The sequence below is a fragment of the Leucopleurus acutus genome (genome assembly GCF_964270905.1).
Source record: "Leucopleurus acutus genome assembly, chromosome: 8".
NCBI lineage: Eukaryota > Metazoa > Chordata > Mammalia > Artiodactyla > Delphinidae > Leucopleurus > Leucopleurus acutus.
In genome coordinates this window covers 98,347,640-98,369,826 of record NC_139151.1, presented here as the reverse complement: position 1 = coordinate 98,369,826, position 22,187 = coordinate 98,347,640, and the positions used below count along the sequence as shown (strand labels likewise).

Genomic DNA, 22,187 nt, shown 5'->3' with positions numbered 1-22,187 from the left:
GGTTGAAACATGGAAAGGATTTCCAACTTTGTCAAATGATCATAGGATCATATGGCATCTCAGCATTAGAAATCAAGAACTGAACTAAGTCAAAAGTTAACTACCTGATTCTCAACAAGAGCAAACAACAGTATCCGCCACATAAAACCTGCTCTGAGGGCACTTGTTTTTCTTATTTGGCAGCATCAATTATTTCACCCCAGGATAACTGCAACTCAGTACAACCAAGGAAGACCAGTTGCTTCCATGAAGACAACTTTTATTTTTCTTCTTTACATATTTATTTTGGATATGCCTTACCTAGATTAAGAGAAAACAAGGATTTGAAAAGCAGAGTATCCCTTTTATTATAATTTCTTTTTACATAACCTTTTCAACCTAGATTCAGGTAACTACCTGTCTCTCCCACCAAAGGAGAAGGGTCCTGCATATTACAACAGGCAAAAAAGGCTTCTAGGAAATAAAATATTTTAAATTGATTCATTACAATTTTTCAGTTTTCTTGAGTACACTGGAAAGTGGGAAAAAGACAGGAGGGAAAAATGGTGCTTCGAACAGCCGGACTGTAATAACTTTAGTTAGGTTTAGTACACTCTTTATATTTTTTTCTCCAAACAGGTTCTAAGGAAGTTCAAGTGCTCTATGTGAATGCTTTTCCATACCTCAATGTATCTATTTTTACTCCCAGTAATCTTGGCCAGTGTTTATCTAAATTCTCTGAAGCATATTAAGTCTCAATTTTACAAAATAACCCTGGGCAACCACAAACAAGGGGAAAGATGTATTTCTACAAGATGTATTTCTATATCTTGTAGAAATAATATTTGTATTAAGTACATTTTCAGAATTTAGAATTGCTAATTCAAGATGGAGAATATGCTGTGGGAAGAGTTATTAAAAAGGTAGCAGAATTTGATTAACAGTAGGAAATGTTGGGCTTCCCTGGTGGCGCAGTGGTTGAGGGTCCGCCTGCCGATGCAGGGGACACGGGTTCGTGCCCCGGTCCGGGAAGATCCCACGTGCCGCGGAGCGGCTGGGCCCATGAGCCATGGCTGCTAAGCCTGCGCGTCCGGAGCCTGTGCTCCGCAACGGGAGAGGCCACAACAGTGAGAGGGTCGCGTATCGCAAAAAAAAAAAAAAAAAAAAAGAGTAGGAAATGTAGAATTTTAAGATTAAGAGTTCCTTAGAAGGACAATGAAGTAAACGTATGAGGAGCAGAATGGAAAAGGGAAAAGAATCTAGTATAAGATAGTTTACTTTAACCAACTCTTTACTTTGCTAGCACCCCTTTTCTCAAAAGGAAAAAATCTTAAGTCTGTGAAAACTATTTTAAAATTTATCGCAAACTGCTGTAATAATTTATTGAAACAAATTACAGGCAAATGAAGATGAGTAAAAAACAGAGAAAGGAGAAAGTTTCTGAGAACTAACTAGCTGCTTTTGGTGGGGAGGAGTGTGATACAGGGAAGAATATATTTTCCCTCTATCTCATAAAGTTTTTTTTTTTTTTAAATGCAGTTTGCTTTTGTGTAGGTGGCTAAAACATCTGATGACTAACAACTGCAAATGTAATTTATGGAGACAAAGGATAAGATAAATGTGACGAAGACAAAAAGTAAAGTGGGGTATAGATGCTAGCTAGTGAAACAGTACAAAATGGACTTAATACGGGAGTGGAACAACTTTGTTTTAGACCCATCCAGTCAACCTTATAATATTTTCAAATTTACTCAACATACCAAAATCATCTCCAAATCCTTACTGTGGGCAGGAAAGCATACTCTATATCCCTTCTAACCTTATTCCATTTTCTACCCTCACACTGAAGGGGATGGCAAATCTGCAACACTGAAAAGAAACAACAGTACATTTAAGACTGCTCACTGTAGGTGTTTCACTCCCTATTCCCTGGCATCCCAACCACTGACACTAGGTGGGTGTAAAGTAAGCCTCTTTCAGAGATGACGTTTTGTTACCCTTCTTCTTGGGGAAAAAAAAAAATCAAAAGAGAAAACTGATAAACTTTGTAGTTTTAGTGTTTGTGAAAAACAAGCTGTTCCTTATTTTGTTCTCAGCAAAACTTCATTCTTTCCAACAGCCATCATACATTTCTGACAAACAATGAATAGGGCAAGCCTTTAATTCCAGTTTCTGAGGTACGTAGGAGAGACTGCCCTTCTAATTCTCTAAAAATGGGCCAAAATATGCTTTTGGTCTTCTGGAAGTTATGAAGTTGTACAAAACTGTCTTTCCCATGGACAGTACGTAATCCACCCCATGAAAATCCCTACCTCGAGGGAAATGATAATTCCTACAACTTCAGGTGAAAACCAAAGCATTATACAGATTATTAACTTTGTTGAAGGTTTTCTTCTTCTGAAGTGTTATTAAAGGGGAAACAAAACAGAGCAATTTTCTTTTACTTACAACTGTATGACTCAGACTATTCCTTCACTGATGGCAGTGTCCTTCACTAATTGGGAGCTGGAATCAACCAATGATAAAGCAAAGCAAAGCCAAAGCCAAAGCCAAAGCCAAAGCAAGCAAGGGGCCAGAGCTGGGGTAACAGGGAGGTCTGTACAAAGAAATGATGGGGACAAAAAAGAAAATCAACAAATTCACAAGAGAAAACCTTTTATCTATAATTCAGACCCTGAACAACCTTCCTGACCCCCTCAAAATTCCTAAATCTCGATGCTCTAAAAACTCAGACCACTAATTACCACAAACCTAACACCCTTCCCTAAAGAGGTTTCCGGAAAAGCACTAGGCTACTGTAGTGATTTTGTTAGTGCTGAGGACCAGCTTTCTTTAAAGGCCACTAGAGAGCTATGATTTTAGAGGCTGGCTGTGCTTCTTCAACCCTGTATCTTGCCTTCTACAAGTACCTCTTATGCAAAGGACCCCATGTCAGAATAATCTAATCTCTCCCAGCCCCACAAAATATAGCAACAAAGACAAAAAAAAAAAAAAGAGAAATCAGACTTTGTTAATAAATAAGGAATCTCAGGTTCCACAACACAAAAACACACATGTTCAAAGTGCAAATTTCTGCCACTAGTCTGGGACTTTTCTCACTGATATAGAACCCTGTCTTATGGTCAGAGAGACCATGTAGACAGTAGTTCCCTCCCTGTTGGGAGCCTGCTTGCAAAGCAAGTGAGCACCACTGAGAACCTTACGGAGGTGTTGGGAGGGGGACTGAGGAAGGTGGTGAGGTGAAGAGGCAGGAGGTGGTCCCCATGTATCCTTCCTTTCCTAAACCCAGGGGGAATAGAGGGAAAGGGGGTGAGAGATGTGTGCTGCTTTAACAGCTCACCCTGCTAAGGGGCCCTAAAGTGCCAAGTCAAGCTGCCAGCCTCCAGAGATTAGAAGTATATGATACTTTGAAGATAAATGTGCTGCAGGGGATAGAAGCCAGAACCATAGGGAAGCAGTAAAGGAGGAGAAGGGGTTTAGAGAATATTAATATATTATTAAGAGTTAAAAGCTGATCCAGAGCACATCAGAGTTACAGGCTGAAGAGGGGGACCCGCTGAGGAGCAGGCAGTCTGCCTGGCTGGAACTGAGTATAAGAATAACCGTTACTTTAAGAGCTGCTGCTGCTTTTTCTTTGTCTAGCTTTCTGGTAAAGGCAACATCAATTTTATAAAGGGGACAACAGAGGGAGAAGAGGGGATGTGTGTGTGTGTGCGCGTGTGTGTGTGCGCGTGTGTGTGCGCACGTGTGCTGTGATCCACAATGGAAAAAGCAGGCCCTTCAGTTATTTTACTAGATTTTAAATGCTTTAAAGTTTTTTTTTTTTTGTCCTTTTTGTCTTTTAAATACAAAGTCTTAGCTGTCCCAGTGCCCAAAGTCTTCCCTTCCTCTAAGGTCCAGTAGAGTCTGAATCTTCAATCAGAACCTCTGTGGTAGCACCGAGTATATCCGAGTTCATGACCAGCCCTTCAGTGCCCCCACTGCTGCCACTTCCCACAAAGATCTTCCCATCAGCCATCAGGCTCACCCGTTCTGTCCCACTACAATATGACTTTGACATCCCTTCAGCTTCTAGCAGAAGGCACTCTCCAGACGTGGAGTTTCCCAAGGGCTCAGGAAGAAGAGGAAGACCCTGACCGTCTGCAGGTTGTGTCAGGGACTCTGGATTAGTGCCCAAGATATCTGTGCTGGTGATGAGGGCGCCTGCATTGGCAGCCAGAGCTTCGGCAATCAGCACCTCAGGGTGGCTTTTTGCTTTGTGAGCCACTACGCTGTCCTTCTTCTCAAATTTTTTGCCACAGATATTGCAAGAAAACTGGTAGAAGGAGTCTGCATCATGCTTCTTCATGTGCCAATTAAGGGATGCCTTTTGCCGGCAAGTGAATCCACAGATCTCGCATCTAAGGAGAGTGAAAAACAAAATAGCTGATCAAATAGAGAAATAAAGAGACTCTAATTTAGCGTCAGGGTGGGAATTTAGAGGTTACGTTTATAAGCAACAGTCAGTAATATATACTTCTTGTGAAAGATTAGGAAAAGTTAATAGATAGAAAACTAATCTGATTTTTTCCCCTTTCTGTTTGTTTGAAAAAGAGGAAAACAAAAGAAAACATGACTAAGTAGCTCCCCTAATCAATACCCACTCTTTTTTTTTTTTTTTTTTGCGGTACGCGGGCCTCTCACTGTTGTGGCCTCTCCCGTTGCGGAGCACAGGCTCCGGACGCACAGGCTCAGCGGCCATGGCTCACGGGCCCAGCCGCTCCGCGGCACGTGGGATCTTCCCAGACTGGGACACAAATCCGTGTCCCCCGCATCGGCAGGCGGCCTCTCAACCACTGCGCCACCAGGGAAGCCCAATACCCACTCTTTAATTTGGTAGAAGTAAAATAGCAGTGCCGGCTGAAATGTCTGTAAAGGGTCTAACCCTCAAGTGGGGTATATGCACTGAGACCCCAGATGTTCACCAGTAAACAAGTACTCACTGTAATGGCTTCTCGCCAGTGTGAATCATCCGGTGCACTGCCAGATTGTGGGAACTCTTGAAGGCTCGAGCACAGTATTCACAGATATAATCTCGTTGATCTAAGAAGAAAAATAATGTGGTTATTTAGTGTTCCATTTAGAATCCCTCTTAAGTATTTTTTCCTAGCTTACAACAAGCAGATGATCAGGCAGGTGAATTTAGAGGACAAGCAATACTGTTTTTAATATATAAGCACTTTGGATAAACAAAACTTATAATAATATCATTTTCATCTCTTCTTAGTCCATTCTTTCAGTAGCATACGAACCTATTTTAAAAAACAAAAATAAAAAACACAGCTAGACAGAAATATCAGAACTGGAATCCTAATCTCAATTTTACCAGTAATCCAGACCTTGGATAAATTGGTTAGCAAGTAAACAACTACATTTTACATAACTTTTATTCTTAAAACAGCTTTTTTCACAGACTGTGAAAGCTGAATGCTTACATATAAAGAATCTAGCGTTCAACAACAACAAAAGAAGTTGGCATTCCCTAAAGAAAAGTGACCCAAATATAAAGTGCTACTCATATCTTCTATTTCAGATTTTTTAAAAAGTTACCCAAGATAAACAATTTAAACTTCTCTCAAAAATTCTATGGGGCAAAGGAACACTGGACTTAATTTCTTAATCAACTGGTTGGGGAGAAAGTGGACAAACAGATGCTCAACATACATTTGTTGAATAAATGGCCACTACCCATTTTCTATGCCTTTCACTTAAAAATTACTAGAAATAGTCGCAGTAAAAACACAAGGCTAAGTCAAAAGGCAAACAGCATCCAATTTAATCTTACATTCTATCCCAAACAGTTCTAAAACCAAGTGTGGGAGAAGAGTCAAGTTTTCCTCAAACTTGAATGTACTGAGGACTCACCTGGGGATCTTATTAGATGCAGACGCTGATTCAGTTGGTCTAAGGCAAGGCCTGAGATTCTCCATCTCTTAATGGAGCTAAAGTCTGGTCTATGTTCTACATAATGAGTGGTAGGGTCTAAAAATGCATACTTCTAACTCAGGGACAATTGCTTAGTATCTCTCAGGTCTTGTCCACTTTTCCAGCTCCACAGTCGCATGACAAACCCATGTGGGGCATTCTACTTGCTTAAATAAATTGTATTTTCAAAGGGAGCCAGTAAACACTAATTTGGAAAAGGAAACCTCTCTAACACTGACATCATAAAACTGTATCAACCAAATATAAATATCTAGAATGGACTGAATTTCTAAAACACTGTTTGTCATAGTAGGCTTGTAATATTTAACTAAAACAGTCTAAACTGGTTGTCACAAAGTACTTTTCTATAGGATAAAACAGTGTAGCAGGGAGAAGGAGTGGAGAAATGGCAGCTTCTATCAAGAAACAGTGGAGAGAGCATACTCTCTGAAGAAACATAGTGTAATGCAAAGACAGTAGACTTTGGAGTGACTAAGACCTGAGTTTAAATTGCGGTGCTATCAGGTGCCCGGCCCTGTGCAGTAAACAGCACTTTATAGGTTATCTCATTTCATCCTTGTAATAACTCAGTGTTACTGGTAACATTATTAGCTTTATTTTACAAATGAGGAAAAGTGAGAAGAAATTAAGTAACGTTCCTAAGTCACACATTTAGTAAATGATGGAAAGGGTATATATATGACACTGACCATATAACCTTGTGCAAGAGACATGAAATCTCTGCTACTGGAATTCCTAGTCTTACCCTCCAAGGATTATTAAGAATATCAAGTGTCTGGCATATGCTCAATTACCACTAATACCCAGCCTAATTTGTTCCTATTAGCTACACTGCACTGAGACTGTCAAGTGGATAAAAATGAATGACGTCTGAATCCATTCTATAGCATGAATTACAAAGACATTCAGTTTCTCTTTTTGAGTCAATAGCTCCTCCTCCAACAGGAGGTTACATGTGAATTTAGTAGCTAGCCTTTACGATTCCAATAGGAGCAGAAGTCGAGAGCTCCTCAGCAGGTAACATGAACGATGAGCAGCCCTCCTTCCCGTTTCAGCTTTCTCCACATACTCCTCATTTTCAGTCCAGGTAGTTACCACGAGTATCTATTTACCTGAGACAGAATTAGAAAACCCCGGTTCTGCTAAAACTAGCTGTGTGACCACAGGCAAGTTACCTAATGTTGCTCAGCCTCTGGTTTCTTAGCTGTAAAACAAACTTGGTGATGTTGAATCAGTGAATTTAGCTACTTGATAAACATTTTATTTAAAAAATACCTGTATGATGTTTGGCATGTCGTAGAAGTTGCTTCTGGAGCCTGAAGAGTCGCCCACAGGAGGGATGGGGACATACGTATTTCTTCTTCAGCAAATGCTGATATTTAATGTGGTGCTAAAACAGTAAAAGAAAGTGAAGGGGGATAAAAAATAAGGATTCCAGAAAGCTTAGCTTAGCTCATTCCTTTGCTAAGTCAAAAGTGCTGAAGGAAAACCAAATACTCTGTATATGAACAGGAAGCAGTATAATAAAATGATTACGAACATAGGCTACAGAAACAGACAGACGGTGATTCCAGACTAGGTCTGTCATTCACTAGTGGCATGATCTTAGAATATAATACTTCCAGATGGAAGTATTATATGGAGGTAATGATAACTGTGTTGTAGTGTTGTTGTGGGAATACAGAGATCATATATTGTACGGTGCTTAGTGCAGCAAATAGTACATGACAAAAGAAGTGTAGCTATCATTATTATAGTAGAACCAGAATCAGAAGGTAAGGCCTTAGTCTATGTTATACTTGCTGCTAAATAAAGATCAAACACTTCTTAAGCTTTAGTAATTATTATTTCACCTTCATGTTTTCTGCCAGACCTAAATACAAGCTGTATCTTTACTCATTAAAAAAAATCTGGGACTTCCCTGGTGACGCGGTGGTTAAGAATCCGCCTGCCAATGCAGGGGACACGGGTTCGAGTTCTGGTCCGGGAAGATCCCACATGCCGCGGAGCAACTAAGCCCATGCACCACAACTACTGAGCCTGTGCTCCAGAGCCCGCGAGCCACAACTACTGAAGCCCACATGCCTAGAGCCCGTGCTCCGCAACAAGAGAAGCCACCGCCATGAGAAGCCCACGCACCGCAACAAAGAGTAGCCCCTGCTCACCACAACTAGAGAAAACTCACACGCAGCAACGAAGACCCAAAGCAGCCAAAAATAAATAAAATAAAATAAAAAATAAATTTTTAAAAACATGCAGAACGCACAGCAATTTATAAAATTATTTTAAAAAACCCTGCTCACTTAAAAAAAAAACACCTAAAAACTAAAAATTTTAGAATTTATTCTAAATAGGATTCAAAAAGTCATTGGTTTTAGTTGCTAATTTTATTCTTTAAAAATACACATTAAAATAAAATCTGTTCCACTGTGTCTTGGTGTGTTGTTATGCAATCATTTCTTGTATCAGGAGTATTTACACCATGAACACTGGAATATTCCAAGATCCCAAGGAAATATTTAAGCTCAGGTTCTAAATCACTTAAAAACAACAACAACAACAGAAACTCAACTGAAGTAATTTGATGTTTACAAAAAGATTCTCCTTGACATTACACATTTAATGATAAAGCCTACACAAGTCCACAAATTGTAAACTCTCATGAAGTATGAGAACTAGAAATGGAACGTAACCTGCAAGGCTACCTTATTTAACAACTTCACTGACCTGCAAATAGCGAGGGTGAGCAAGAACAGTTCCACATCCTTCCATCTCACAACGGACATACTGGATTGGAGGCTTTTTTCTATTAGCAATATGTAGGAGAAAAGTTAGCAACAGAAAAGAGGCATTCTGCACAGTGGCCAAACTGCACTATAGGGAATAGGTATTTTACAGTATGAAGAATTAAAATCTCTAAGTTTATAGCTTGCACAGAATTTATGTTAGAAGTAACCAGAAATTGCCAAATGTTTAGAGTTTTTAGAAAAGAGCACAAAACAAACTAGTAACTCCCCAAAAGGCAAAGAAGTGTTAAAATTTTTAGAAACTTAAGATCCTGCAATGGAAATAAAAACATAGTAACTCTGCATCAAGGACACTAATGAAGTTGCTTTTGTGAAATTTTTAACTAGCCATTCCCACAGGATAATTATGAGGGCTGAACATGTGAGTGAAGTGCCCACCACCAGAAAGAAGGCACAACACAGCAGGAGTATAAATTACTCACCTCCTTTTGGGTAATCGTGGACTTTTGTCATCTTTTCGCCTTCTTCCTCTCCTATAATTAAAGAGCAGAGTAACTGTCCACATATTCCAGATTGAAGCTTATATAGTAAAGGAGAGCTGAGGACATACCCTCAAGACAAAAGAGCACGTGGCAGAAACAAAGGATAACCCAGAATACATAAAGCCAAAGACATATCTGGCAAACCAAACAAAGATTTCACTCTGAAGCAATTTCACTTACAAATAAGTCTGCACCACAAGTTAAAATATATACCTTTCATAAACTACACATTTCTATGGAAGATTTGGATAAACCTCAAGGTTACTACTTGAAGACTTGTTTCAGTGAGAAGTCTACCACTTATATTTAATCAATTTAAAAAGTAGAATAAACAAGTCTATTATCTAAAAACCCTAAGAACATAAACTAGAGTCTCCTTGCAATAGAGACAAAAGCCTAGACACTTAAAAAAGCTATTTCTGCAACAGGAAATAATTGCTAGCTAAAAGTTTTCACCTGATCAAGGTTATTACATCATTTGCTTTATTTGCCCCTCTTCTGAGGATCCATATTTGCCATACTCTTCTTGCTGCCTCTACCTCCTCGGCATCCCTAGAGCTATTATTGTCCTACCCACTCAATTGAACGTCTCTTAAGTATTGCTTTGAATTAAACTTTTGAAGCTTTTGAGCAGAGTCTTTCCAATGAAATTGTCAGCTGCTTGAGACAGCAATATGCATATGTCAATATCATTCCTCAAACTCCTACCCTTTTTCCACTAGTGGCTTGAAAATCTGTTAAATTTCCATTTTTAGTAGGAATTGCCTACTCACTTCCTAGGAGGCTCCTCATCTTCTCTAATTTCATTCTCTTCTTCTTTCACCTCTACCTCTACTTCCACTTTTATTTCTTTCTTCTCTTTCTCTTCTTTCACCTTCCCTGATTTTCTCCGTGGCTTTGGGGTTTCCCTGAAAATACAAATACATTTCAATACTGGTATCCAGCAAAGGACCCTTTCAAGGACAACTGTGACAAAAGGGTAAAGCCAGGAGTTATCAATGATTTATTATAAAATTATGCTCCTCAGGCTTCCCTGGTGGCACAGTGGTTAAGAATCGCCTGCCAATTCTGGTCCGGGAAGATCCCACATGCTGCGGAGCAACTAAGCCCGCGCGCCGCAACTACTGAAGCCCACACGCCTACAGCCCATGCTCCGCAACAAGAGAAGCCACCGCAATGAGAAGCCTGTGCACGGTAACGAAGAGTAGCCCCTGCTTGCCACAACTAGAGAAAGCCCGCTCGCCACAACTAGAGAAAGCCCACACACAGCAATGAAGACCCAAGGCAACCAAAAATAAATAAATAAAATAAATTTAAAAAAGAGAATATGTTCATAATATATAAAATGAATAAATGCAAAATTTTAAAAATTAAAATAAAATAAAATTATGCTCCTCAGTCCATGAAATGTGGTTTCCAGCCAGCTATTCCTCATATGTGCATCATACATATATTTAGAGCCTATGAGACAACCCGCCCCCTCCGCAAGCCTACAATGCCTTAGAATCAAATCTCACTATAGCTGTAAAGAGAAACAAAAGTAAAAAATTCTAAGTATTCAGGCAATTCATGATACCTTAAGATAAAACAGGCAGACATCATAATAATCTGAATATGATCAAAACAAAGTTCTATAAATGGAAGAGAGGGCTATATGAGGGAGTAATAAGATAATGTTAGATTCGCAAAACAAGTGCATAATTAATTACTCATTTAAAATTAAGTCCATATCCATTAGTTTGGCAACAAGGTGAAATAAAAGCATGCAACGATGCTTTCCTAACTTATTTTTCACTGACAAATCTGAGACATACCTTTCTAAGTGGGGTTTGTAGGTCTCATCCCTTGGATCATCTTTGAACGGTATTTCTTCTTCACTGATCAACATCTCGTCTTCCTCCTCTTCCTCCTCATCACTGCTAAAAAGAAGCAAACAGAGGTTAGAAATTCCAGCTGTATGAATTATATCTGACTTGATTTTATTCAATAATTTATTTAGAGGTAGCTGAAGATTTACAGTAAGTTATCTAGGATTTTCATGCTTATGGTGTAGTTGGACTGCAATCTAGCTGCTTATCCTAAAGAATAATAATTGAAACAAAAAATACATAAATCCTAGACATGCTATCACTCCATTAAAGGCAAGGCAATGATGGCTCAGTGACACTAAGAGTTTAAAAACAATTGACAATTATTTCAAGTATAAAACAACTTCTGAGTCATGTGATATGACTGACTGTGTTCTACATCCCCAAGGGCTTAAATACGAAATATGAAAAGTTTCTTACCTAATGCCACCTGGAGACTGATGCTCTTCTGCAACATCTAGAAAAAGTCCAAAACAAAACTTTATCTATGTAGGAATAGATATTTTCTCTCTGCAGCCAAGAGACTCAAACCAAATTACTGCCTAGGGTAATTACACAAAAGGAGAATTATCTGCAAAATGTCAAAAAGGAATCCTTCCTATAACACCACACTTACCCCTGAAAGTTAAGCTGTTCTGGTAAATGTTCAACATTACGTTTAAAATCAACAGGCAACTGGTTAATAAATAACCATACTCTATATTCACTGTACCATAATCAAGCTGATCTGTATTTGGTTCTGACTTGCAGATGAGTTGCAATGAACCAGTCTTGGACCTAGAGCTTCGGGTGTTCTCTGTGTCACGATGCCGAGAGGCAGATGTCCTGCTACTGCTACGCCAGCCCCGGCTAGGCTTAGTTGCAGCAACGGAAACTTCCTGAGGGACGGTAGAACCTTCTTCCTCTTTCTCTTCCTTGGGATCTAAATGAAAACATACATCATTCTTTTAAAGTTTATAGTTAACCAATAACAATCTCTGTATATCTACTCTTACAAATATAGTCAATGGAAAGATGATAAATGGTTTTTTTTCTCCCCCCACCCCGGGGGGGAACCTCAGAATTTTACTGATATAATAGAAACAACAAGACGAGAGTAAAATTTGATAAAACTTATCCTTATTGTCATCAGTCTAAAGAAAAAACTTTGTATGTTGCAAAGTAGTTATTTTACATTTATAGTATATTTTATATATATACTAAAAAATAATGCTAAGAGAAATATACCTAAGATCTAACCTTTTGTTCTATATTTTAACCTTTAGATCTAAGACAGAAGAAACTAAATTGAGTGAGTGGTCCCAAAAAGACCAGATCTACTATAAGAAAGAAGCACACGTCTAGACGATTTAATAATCAAACAATGCTTCAAGTAAGTACTGAAGAGGAATTCCATAAAGAGGAATTCCATGGTAGGAATGCCTTCCCTTGATTCTATTCAATAATTTTACTTAGTATATTAAAAGTGAGCCTATATTGACCATGGAAGATCCTTTTAATAATCTCAGAATGGTAGTCCTTTCTAAGAATAGCACAGAATTTAGGTCTTAAGACTGATACATCTGACTATATAAACATAAAGTTTTCTGCATGGCAAATTCCTCTATAAGCAAAGTCTAACAGCCCAACAGAAAAACGGCAACTCAGTAAAAACATATGGTTTTCAGATATATGAACAAACAAAAACAATGACAACAAAGCTCAATCCACTCATAACAAGAGAAACTCAAATGAAAATCATATTGCTGTAGCATATTGGCAATGATCCAAATGTTTGTATTGGCAAGGCTGTAGGAAAATAGGAACTCTTAATAGAGATAACAGTGTGAACACCAGCAAAACCTTTCTATAAAGGACAATCTGGCAACATCTATCAAAATTATAAGTACATATACCTTTTCACGTTCATTTCAACTACTAGGAATTTATCCTACAAAACTATAATCACACTTATAAAACCCACATCCATAAAGTGTCCAAATATTATATATATGTGTATATACCCATGGTATAAATAAATAAATCTATGTATTTATATCTATATATCACAACAACACTTCTGGACAAATTTCAAGAAATTGAGATAAATACTGGTCACCTTCCAGGGGAAGGTCCAAAAATACTTCCAGTAATTCCACCTCAAAGTATCTACCCTAGGAAAATGAACTGGCACATGGAGGAGGTTCACTATAACATGTTTATAATAGCCAAAATATGGAAACAACCTAACTCTCTACATTAAGGAGCCACTGTTTATTAAATAAACCATGATATATCACCAAGATAGAATAAAACATATGGAGGTATCTGTAAAGAATAACATGGAATTACTGGCAAAAATGTTGTTAAATGGAAAAAATAAAACTTCATACACACACACACACACACATATAGTATGGTAATTATTTTTGCTTAACCTTTAAAAAAATGATCTGAAAAACTATAGTTTCCTCCACTATGGAACAAGGTGGTGACTGGGGGATATTTCAGCTTTAACTACACTGTTTGAAAGTTTTATGAGAACATATTAAGGTAATGAAATAACATTCATTTGAAATGCAGATATGAATAGCAGTGGGAACTTTAAAAAAAACAGACATAATTGTTAAATCAGATATACGTTTCCTTTGATTTCCCTTTCACCATTAAAATGTCTTTCTTACCTTTCTACTATCTGAGCTACTTCAAGTATCAAAATAATAATAATAAAAAGTTTACAGTTGAAAATATCTTAAAGATTAACTAGTCTAAGTACAATCCAATGAATTTTCCCCTTAAAGTAACTGGAATGCCAATGAAGACAACTTGTTCAAGATCACAAAGTTATCTAAGCAGACTTGGATTTTAAAATCCTGTCTTGAGACTAGTAATCAAGGACTTCTACATGTAGGTCATGGCTGCTTTTAAGAAAATTTCTTCAAAGGGAGCAATTCAATATCCTCCATAAAGTACTGAACATTAAATAATGAGGAGAAAATTATTTCTTTTACTCAACCCAGCTACGCTAATTTGGACTTTAAACCTATTCCATAACTTCCTATACTCAATAAAGCTCTTTTATACTTCACGATGAAAGGACTGTATGCCTACATCTTCTCATACTGTGGATATTATCCACTGGACAAATAACAGCAATTTGATGAGAACTGCTTATCCTTATAAAGCATAATAGCCTATTTTATTGAATAACATACCCATTCCGTAAAACTCTATAGTTTAAAAACAAAGCATTGTCAGAGAGTGACATCAGCAAAAATGTCCCTTTTCAGAAACACACACACACACCACACACCTGCCAGAATCAACTTTGTAAGAACTCTGGGATATAGTCATAGGTTTACAGCAACCAAGTAAACACTGAAGCAAGAAAAAAGTTAAACAAGCCACGTAAGGAAATCTCTGTCAAATCACACGTTGGGCACAAGCTTAACCAAGCAGAGCCTTTAGAGAGACCACACAAGACAAAGAATATGATTTTTTAAAATATGGTCAAACAGCTAAAGGAAATCACTGACAAAGAACTAAAGGAAATCAGGAGAATGATGTCTCAACAAATAGAAAAGTGCCAACAAAAAGACAGTAATTATAAAAAGGAACGAAACAGAAATTCTAGGGCTGAAAAGTATAATATCTGCAATCATTAAACAGCAGATCTGAGAAAGGAGACAAATCAGCAAACTTTAAGACAGGTCACAACTGAGAGCATCTAGTCCGAAGAATAGAAAGAAAAGAATGAAGAAAAATTAACAGAGACGAAGAGACCTGTGGCGGACCATTAAGCAAATCAACATACAGAGTCCCAGAAGGAGAGCAGAGAATGGAGCAGAAAGAATACTTGGAGAAATAAAGGATAAAAATGCCCCCAAATCTAAAAAAAAACACAATTCTACACAGACAAGAAACTCCACATCCTCCTTCCAAGTAATGTTACATTCACAGGTACTCAGCATCTTTTGGGGGGAAACAAACTGATAGCAAGTGGCTCCATCAATATCAGACAAAACAGACTGCAAGCCAAAACACTGTTCTAAGAGTCAAAGAGGGACGCTGTATATTAATAAAAGGGTCAATCAATCAAGAAGATACAAGAATTATAAACCTATACATACCTAATATATGAAGCAAAAAATGACAGAATTGAAGGGAGAAATAGGTATTACTAAGATAATTTGGAAACTTCAATATCTTACTTTCAGTAATGAATAAAATGACTACTCAGAAATTCAAATAGGAAATGAGGACCTGAGCAACACTATTAAAACAAAATTAAACCTAACAGATATATAATACTTCACCCCAAAACAACAGAATACACCATTTTCCCAAGTACACACAGAAGATTCTCCAGAGTAGACCATATACTAAGCCACTCAAGTAATTTAAAAAGATTGAGGGACTTCCCTGACACCACGCTTCCACTGCAGGGGGCAAGGGTTCGATCTCTGGTCGGGGAACTAAGATCCTGCCTGCCATTGGGTGTGGCCAACCACCACCACCACAACCACAAAACAAAAGAACAACATATCATAAAACATGGGCTGCAGAAAAAGCAGTGTTCTGAGGGAAATTTATAGACATCAATGGCTACATTAAAATAGAAAAAAAAAATCACATGTCTAATCAATAACCTAACTTCACACCTTAAAGAAAAAGGGGGCAGAAAGGAGCAAACCAACCCAAAGCTAGCAAAACGAAGGAAATAAAGAGTAGAGCAGAGATATCTAAGAAAATAGTAGACCAACAGAGAAAAATCAATGAAACCAAAAGTTAGTTCCTTGAAAAGATCAACAAAATTGACAAACCTTTAGCTAGACGGAGGGGAAAAAAAGAGGAGGCTCAAATTACCAAAAATCTGAACACACCTCTAAGAAGTGAAGACACTGAATTAGTAGTCAGAAACCTCCCAGTGAAAGAAAAGGCCAGGAGGAACTACTTCCCAACTCATTCTGTAAGGCCAGCATAACTCTGATACCAAAGCCAGACAAAGACATCACAAGAAAACTGCAGACCAGTATTCCTGCAATCCAAATCCAGCACATTAAAACTATGATCAAGTGGGATGCATCCCAGGATTATGAGAGCAGTTCAACACACAAAAATCAACTGATGTAATATACCACATTAATAGAATGAAGGAAAAAAGAACCCACACGATCATCTCAATTGATTCAGAAAAAGCATTTAACAAAATCAACAAACTTTCAAGATAAGAATGCACAATAAACTAGGAATAGACTAGAACTTCCTCAACCTGATAAAAGGCATTTATCAAACCCCTAGAGCTAATAAACTCACTGGCAAAAGACTGAAAACTCTTTCCCTAAGATCAGAAACAAAACAAGGATGCCCTTTCCCTCCACTTCTATTTAACACTGTACTGGAAGTTCCAGTCAGAGCATTAGACAAGAGAGAAAAAAGGCACATATATAGGAGGAGGAAGTAAAACTCCTCTATTTGCAAATGAAATGACCTTATTTCTAACGAATCTGCAAAAAAACCCCCAAACTATTAAAGGTAATACACAAATTTAGCAAAGTTGCAGAATACAAGATAAACAGACAAAAATTACTTTAACTATACCAGCAATGAGCAATCCAAAAAGGGAGTTAAGAAAATTATTCCATTTACAATTCAATCAAAAAGAAAAAAACTACTTAAATATTGCTGAAATGGCAATATTCCCCAAATAGATCTACAGATTGAATATAGTCCCTATCAAAATCTCAGCTTCCTTTTTCGCAGAAATTGAAAATGTGATCCTAAAATTCATATGAAAATGCAAGGCGTCTAGACTAGCCGAAACAATCTTAAAAGTGAATTGGAGGACTCACTTTGTCCAATCTCAAAAGTTACTACAAAGCTACAGTAATCAATCAGTACTACAGTGTGGGACTGGCATAAGGATGGACATAAAGACCAATGGAACTGTACTGAGAGTCCAGATATAAACCCATACGTCTATGGTCAAATAATTTTCGACGTGGTTGCCAAGACCATTAACGGGGAAAGAATAGCTTCTTCAAAAAATGGATATCCACATGCAAAGAATGAAGCTGGACCCTTACCTTATACTATACACAAAAATTAACTCAAAATGGATCAAAGACCTAATTGTAAGAGCTAACACTAAGTAACTCTTAGAAATGAAGAAAATCTACGGAATGGAAAAAAATATTTGCAGGTCATATATCTAGAGTCTAATATCCAGAATATAAAAAACTCTCAATTTAACAACAAAAGACAAACCATCCAATTAAAAAATGGGCAAAGGAATTGAACAGTTATTTCTCCGAAGAAGATACACAAATGGCCAAAAGTCACACAAAAAGATGCTCAATATAAGTCATTAGTGAAATGCAAATCAAAACCACAATGAGATTACCACTTCATACACACTAGAATGGCTACAATAATAATTTTAAAAATGAGAAATAACAAGTGTAGGAGAGAATGTGGAGAAATTGGAACTCTTGTACATTGCTGGTGGGAATGTAAAATGGTGCAGCCACTGTGGAAAATATCTGGCAGTTCCTCAAAAAAAATAAACATAGAATTACCATACTACCTGGCAATTCCACTCCTGGGTGTATACCCCTAAAGGTGAAAACAGGTATTCAAACAAATACTTGTGCATGGATGTTCCTAACAGTACAATCCACAAATGTGGAAACAAGTGAGATGTCTGTCAAACAATGAATGGATAAACAAAATGCAGTATATCCACACAATGGAATGTTACTCATAAAAAAAGGAATGCAGTACCTTTGGGACTCACATATACACACTGCTATATTTAAAACAGATAACCAACAAGGACCTACTGTATAGCACAGGGAACTCTGCTCAACATTCTGTAATAACCTAAATGGGAAAAGAATTTGAAAAAGAATAGATACATGTATATGTATAACTGAATCACTTTGCTGTATGCCTGAAATTTAACACAACATTGTTAATAAACTATACTCCAATATACAAAAATAAAAAATAAAAGATTGTTTTTAAAATTCATTAAAAAAAAGGAATGAAGTACGAATAGGTACTACTACATGCCACAACACAGATGAACCTTGAAAATATTATGCTATAGGACAAAAATCAGACACAAAAATCACGTAGCGTACAATTACATGTACATGAAATATTCAGAATAGAGGTAAATTCAGAGTAATGTTTTAAGGTAACTAAGGTAAAAGCAAATTAATGTTCGTTAGAAGCTAGAAATGGGGGTGGGGTGGGAAATGACTACCTTTAATGGGTATAGGGTCTTCTTTGGTGGGGACAGAGGTGATGGTGGCACAATACTATAAATGTACTAAATGTCACTGAATTCTATGCTTTAAAATGGTTAATTTTGTTACATGGATTTCACCTTAAAAAGAAAATACAAAGGGAAAAAAAGGAGCACTCCAGGTTCTCAGAGTAGAAACTGACAACAGAGGATAACCCACACATTAGGATAATCATGACAAGATGGAAAAGAACCAAGTTCTGTCTGTGTGATGCTTCAAAGACAATTTGTAGTTGTTTCTCATAACAGTAGGTGACTTTGAAGAGGCTCCTTGATACATAAGTGATAAGAAGAGAAAAGAGCCACAGTAGCCCAGGTGAAGGAAGACACCAGGCAAGCCACTGCAGGCACAGTGAATACAACCACGTTCTGGAAAGAGAAAGAAGGGACAAATCAAGAGTGGCTGATGCTATGACCTGAGATAAAAAGATACTGGTACTACTGGCAGGAATGTTTCTCCCAATTCTTCTAGGTACCAAAAGATGAAACAAAGTAAATTTTCTCAATCCTAGAGCAACCAATAATCCTTTCAAAACAACCTAACATCAAATTCCAAAAGGTGACAGCCATTTTCATCATGACAAAATACTTCAAGCCTTAAGGTTTATCGTAACATGACCTGGTCCTCCTTCAGATTGCCTCATTTTCCTAACTGAGGCTTAGAGAAATTAAATGACTTACCCAAGATTATAGAGCTAACATTGATTTGGGGTAAATAGGGAATAGTTGGTTGATAGGCTGGAAGAAACCAGAGTAAAAGTCTCATCTCTATTTAAATATTTACGTTTCTTTTGGGAAACTAACAAACCTTAAATACTTGTTAAGTGCCTAATATTTTTTCCCTTTTTCTAAACTTAGTCCTCATAATCCTGCCAAGTAATTATTATTTTTATAGATGAGGAAAGCAAGTAACTGACTTTCCCAAGCTCACATATTAAATCGTGGAGCTGAGATTTGAACTCAGGTATATCTACGTCCAAAGTCTATATTCTTTCTACTATACCACATCTAATCATTAAAAGAGGAATGGGAACGTGCCAGTCCAAGAGCTTAATTCAGATTTGGTTCATTTCCACCCAGCCTTAGGTTCAGAGCCAAAAGAGAAGCTCATTTATGTAAGATACTGACCTAAAAGACCACAAGAAGAATTACTTCAAGGAAGTGAATTCTTAATCTAAAACTGAATGTTTAGAACATTCACAGTATCACTACTCACAGTAGCTAGCTAAAAAGTGGATCAACTGATGAACAGATAGATCAAATGGAGTATTTCCATGCAAAGGAATGAAAATATTTATACATGCTACAACATGGATTAACCTCAAAAATCTTATGCTAAGTGAAAGAAGCCAGACTCAAAACAAACCTCACATATTGTATGTACAAGTTTATATATAAGAATGTCAGAAAAGGCAAATCTATATAGACTGAATTACACACTTAAAAATGTGTGAATTTTAAGGTGTGTAAATTATGCCTCAATAAATATTAATAAAATATGCACTGCAGCACTAGTCATAAAGGCCAGTAACTGAAAACTACCCAAATGCCCATCAGTAGTAAAATGGATAAATTGTGATACATTCCCCCACAATGGAACACTACGTAGCAATGAAAATAAACAATCTATAACAAATACAACATAGAGGAATGTCACATACAGTGAGCAAAAGAGGCCCTACAAAAAGAGAACATAATGTATTATTCCATTTATATAAAATTCAAAAACCTGCACAACTAGTTTGTGCTGTTCAAAGTCAGAATGGTGGTTATACATAGGAGGGGTTGATCATGTTCTGTTTCTTGAGCTGGGTAATGGTTACATGACTGGACTTGCCTTGTGAATATTCATGAAGCAGTACACTTCCAGTAAGTGTACCTTTGTATACGTATGGTATGTCTTGAGCAGCCAATCAATCAGTAAATAAAATCACCTGTAATTGGGGGGACACCTGAGAAATATCAAATGTCCTTCAATCAAGTAATAGTTAAATAAACACAGAACATACATATGTAGTCGTCATGGTTGGATGCCCACCAAGCATCTAATTCATCTCCTCCTCTCTCCTTAAAGAATCAAATCCACTATTAAAAAGAGGGTAAGCTAATGGTTTTGAAACTGTAGTTTGCAACCTCCTTTGGGTCCCCAATACCCTTTCAAGAAGTTTTCAAGGTCAAAATTCTTCACAAAAAAACCTGTTGGGATTTTGTTTTTGTTTTTTTTTTTTTGGCGGTACATGGGCCTCTCACTGTCGCGGCCTCCCTCATCGCGGAGCACAGGCTCCAGACGCGCAGGCTCGTCGGCCACCGCTCACAGGCCCAGCCGCTCCGCGGCATGCGGGACCCTCCTGGACCAGGGCACGAACCCGCGTCCCCTGCATCGGCAGGCGGACCCCCAACCACTGCGCCACCAGGGAAGCCCAAACCTGTTGGGATTTTGACTTGGATTATACTGCATTTATAGATCGATATGAGGAGAAATAACATCTTAACAATATTGAATCTTCAAATTCATGAACAAGGCACATCACTCCATTTATCTAGGTTTTTAATTTCACTCAGCAATGTTTTATACTTTTCAGTGTATAGGCATACTTCACATCTTTTATCAGATTTATCCCTAAGTGTTTTGTATTTTTGATACTATTGTAAAAGATATTTTAAAAATTTTATAATTTCAATGTTTTGCTGCTAATACACAGAAATACAATTGATTTTTGTATGTTGATCTTATATCCTGTGGGGTGACTTCAAGAGGCCTTGCAGCTTTTGGACCATTGACCTGAGCCTACCATGACATGAAAATGTGAACTGAAAGGCCACTGAGGAGAGGGACAACTGAGAAATAACAAATTTTTGTATCTTAAACCACTAAGTTTTAGAATGGTTTGTTATACAACAATGCATAAGAGTTTAGAGAGTCACAGTAAAGAAAATGGGGTTTAGAAATTTTCAAAGAGGTAAAGTTACAGAATCAGTCAATAAGAAGGTAGGATGTAAGTTGGGAGTTCAGGATCAAAGAAGTAAGCCACACGCAAGGAAGCAGGCAGGCAAAAGACAACCTCAGTTACCTCTAAGGGAATTAACTGCACTGAAGCTAAAGGGGTATCTGCCTGGATGTAGTTAGATCAACCTGGCTAGTTTTAATTCAGAGGAGCTTGATCCTTCTTGGACTTAAAAGGTCAGGGGTCATTAAATCAGAGAACTTCTTTTTGTCAGAGGTTCTCATCCACCCATGATCTCAGTGTGAGGATAATGTTATGCTTGCACGTAGAGACGGGTGTCTCTTCAGGGGTTTCAGATTCTTATATGCTGAGTGTCGGCTTGCCCACTCAGGACCTTAGGCTTCTTCTGCTTCAGTTTTCTTCTACCAGGGCATTCTGTTGCAACTCTCAATTGGTTCTGGCAGGGAAAGGAATCTCAATATAAAATCACTATTATATATAACAGAATAAACTGTGTTGAGATGGTTCGGATATGCTGAATCATAATCAGCAAATCATTATAAAGTTATTTTTTTATATGTAAGGGACAGAAAGACTCATTTACCTGAGTGATGAAACATCCCATAACTGAAAGGAGCTGATAATCAAGGCTTTCTAAGCCTATGTCACAATCCACACTAACCATAAATGAGGTATGTCTGCACTTCAGGAAGAACCACAGGAGGTCTGGATGTTTGAATTAGAAAAATGGTTTAAAGGTTATGGGGCATTGCCAACATGGAACAAGATGTTGAGCTGATCATTCTCATACTGAGAGAAATAATATGGTT

The 22,187-nt window shown here is 37.6% G+C and overlaps 1 protein-coding gene across 2 annotated transcripts in view; it reads right to left on the bottom strand.

Annotated features, from left to right (window-relative positions):
• Positions 1 to 271: 271 nt before the first annotated feature.
• The window catches only part of ZFP91 (ZFP91 zinc finger protein, atypical E3 ubiquitin ligase), a 30,742-nt gene continuing 8,826 nt past the window's right edge, over positions 272 to 22,187 (bottom strand). The window contains exons 3-11 of one of the 2 annotated variants that reach the window (XM_082845584.1): positions 11,834 to 12,043; positions 11,542 to 11,578; positions 11,068 to 11,172; positions 10,027 to 10,161; positions 9,194 to 9,244; positions 8,692 to 8,770; positions 7,240 to 7,354; positions 4,962 to 5,061; positions 272 to 4,379 (exon numbers count right to left, since the gene is read on the bottom strand). In XM_082845584.1, coding sequence (XP_082701710.1) covers positions 3,869 to 4,379; positions 4,962 to 5,061; positions 7,240 to 7,354; positions 8,692 to 8,770; positions 9,194 to 9,244; positions 10,027 to 10,161; positions 11,068 to 11,172; positions 11,542 to 11,578; positions 11,834 to 12,043 — 1,343 coding nt within the window. In that variant the 3' untranslated portion in view covers positions 272 to 3,868. The remainder of the gene's footprint in view (positions 4,380 to 4,961; positions 5,062 to 7,239; positions 7,355 to 8,691; positions 8,771 to 9,193; positions 9,245 to 10,026; positions 10,162 to 11,067; positions 11,173 to 11,541; positions 11,579 to 11,833; positions 12,044 to 22,187) is intronic. The other variant, XM_082845585.1, reaches the window with a different exon arrangement.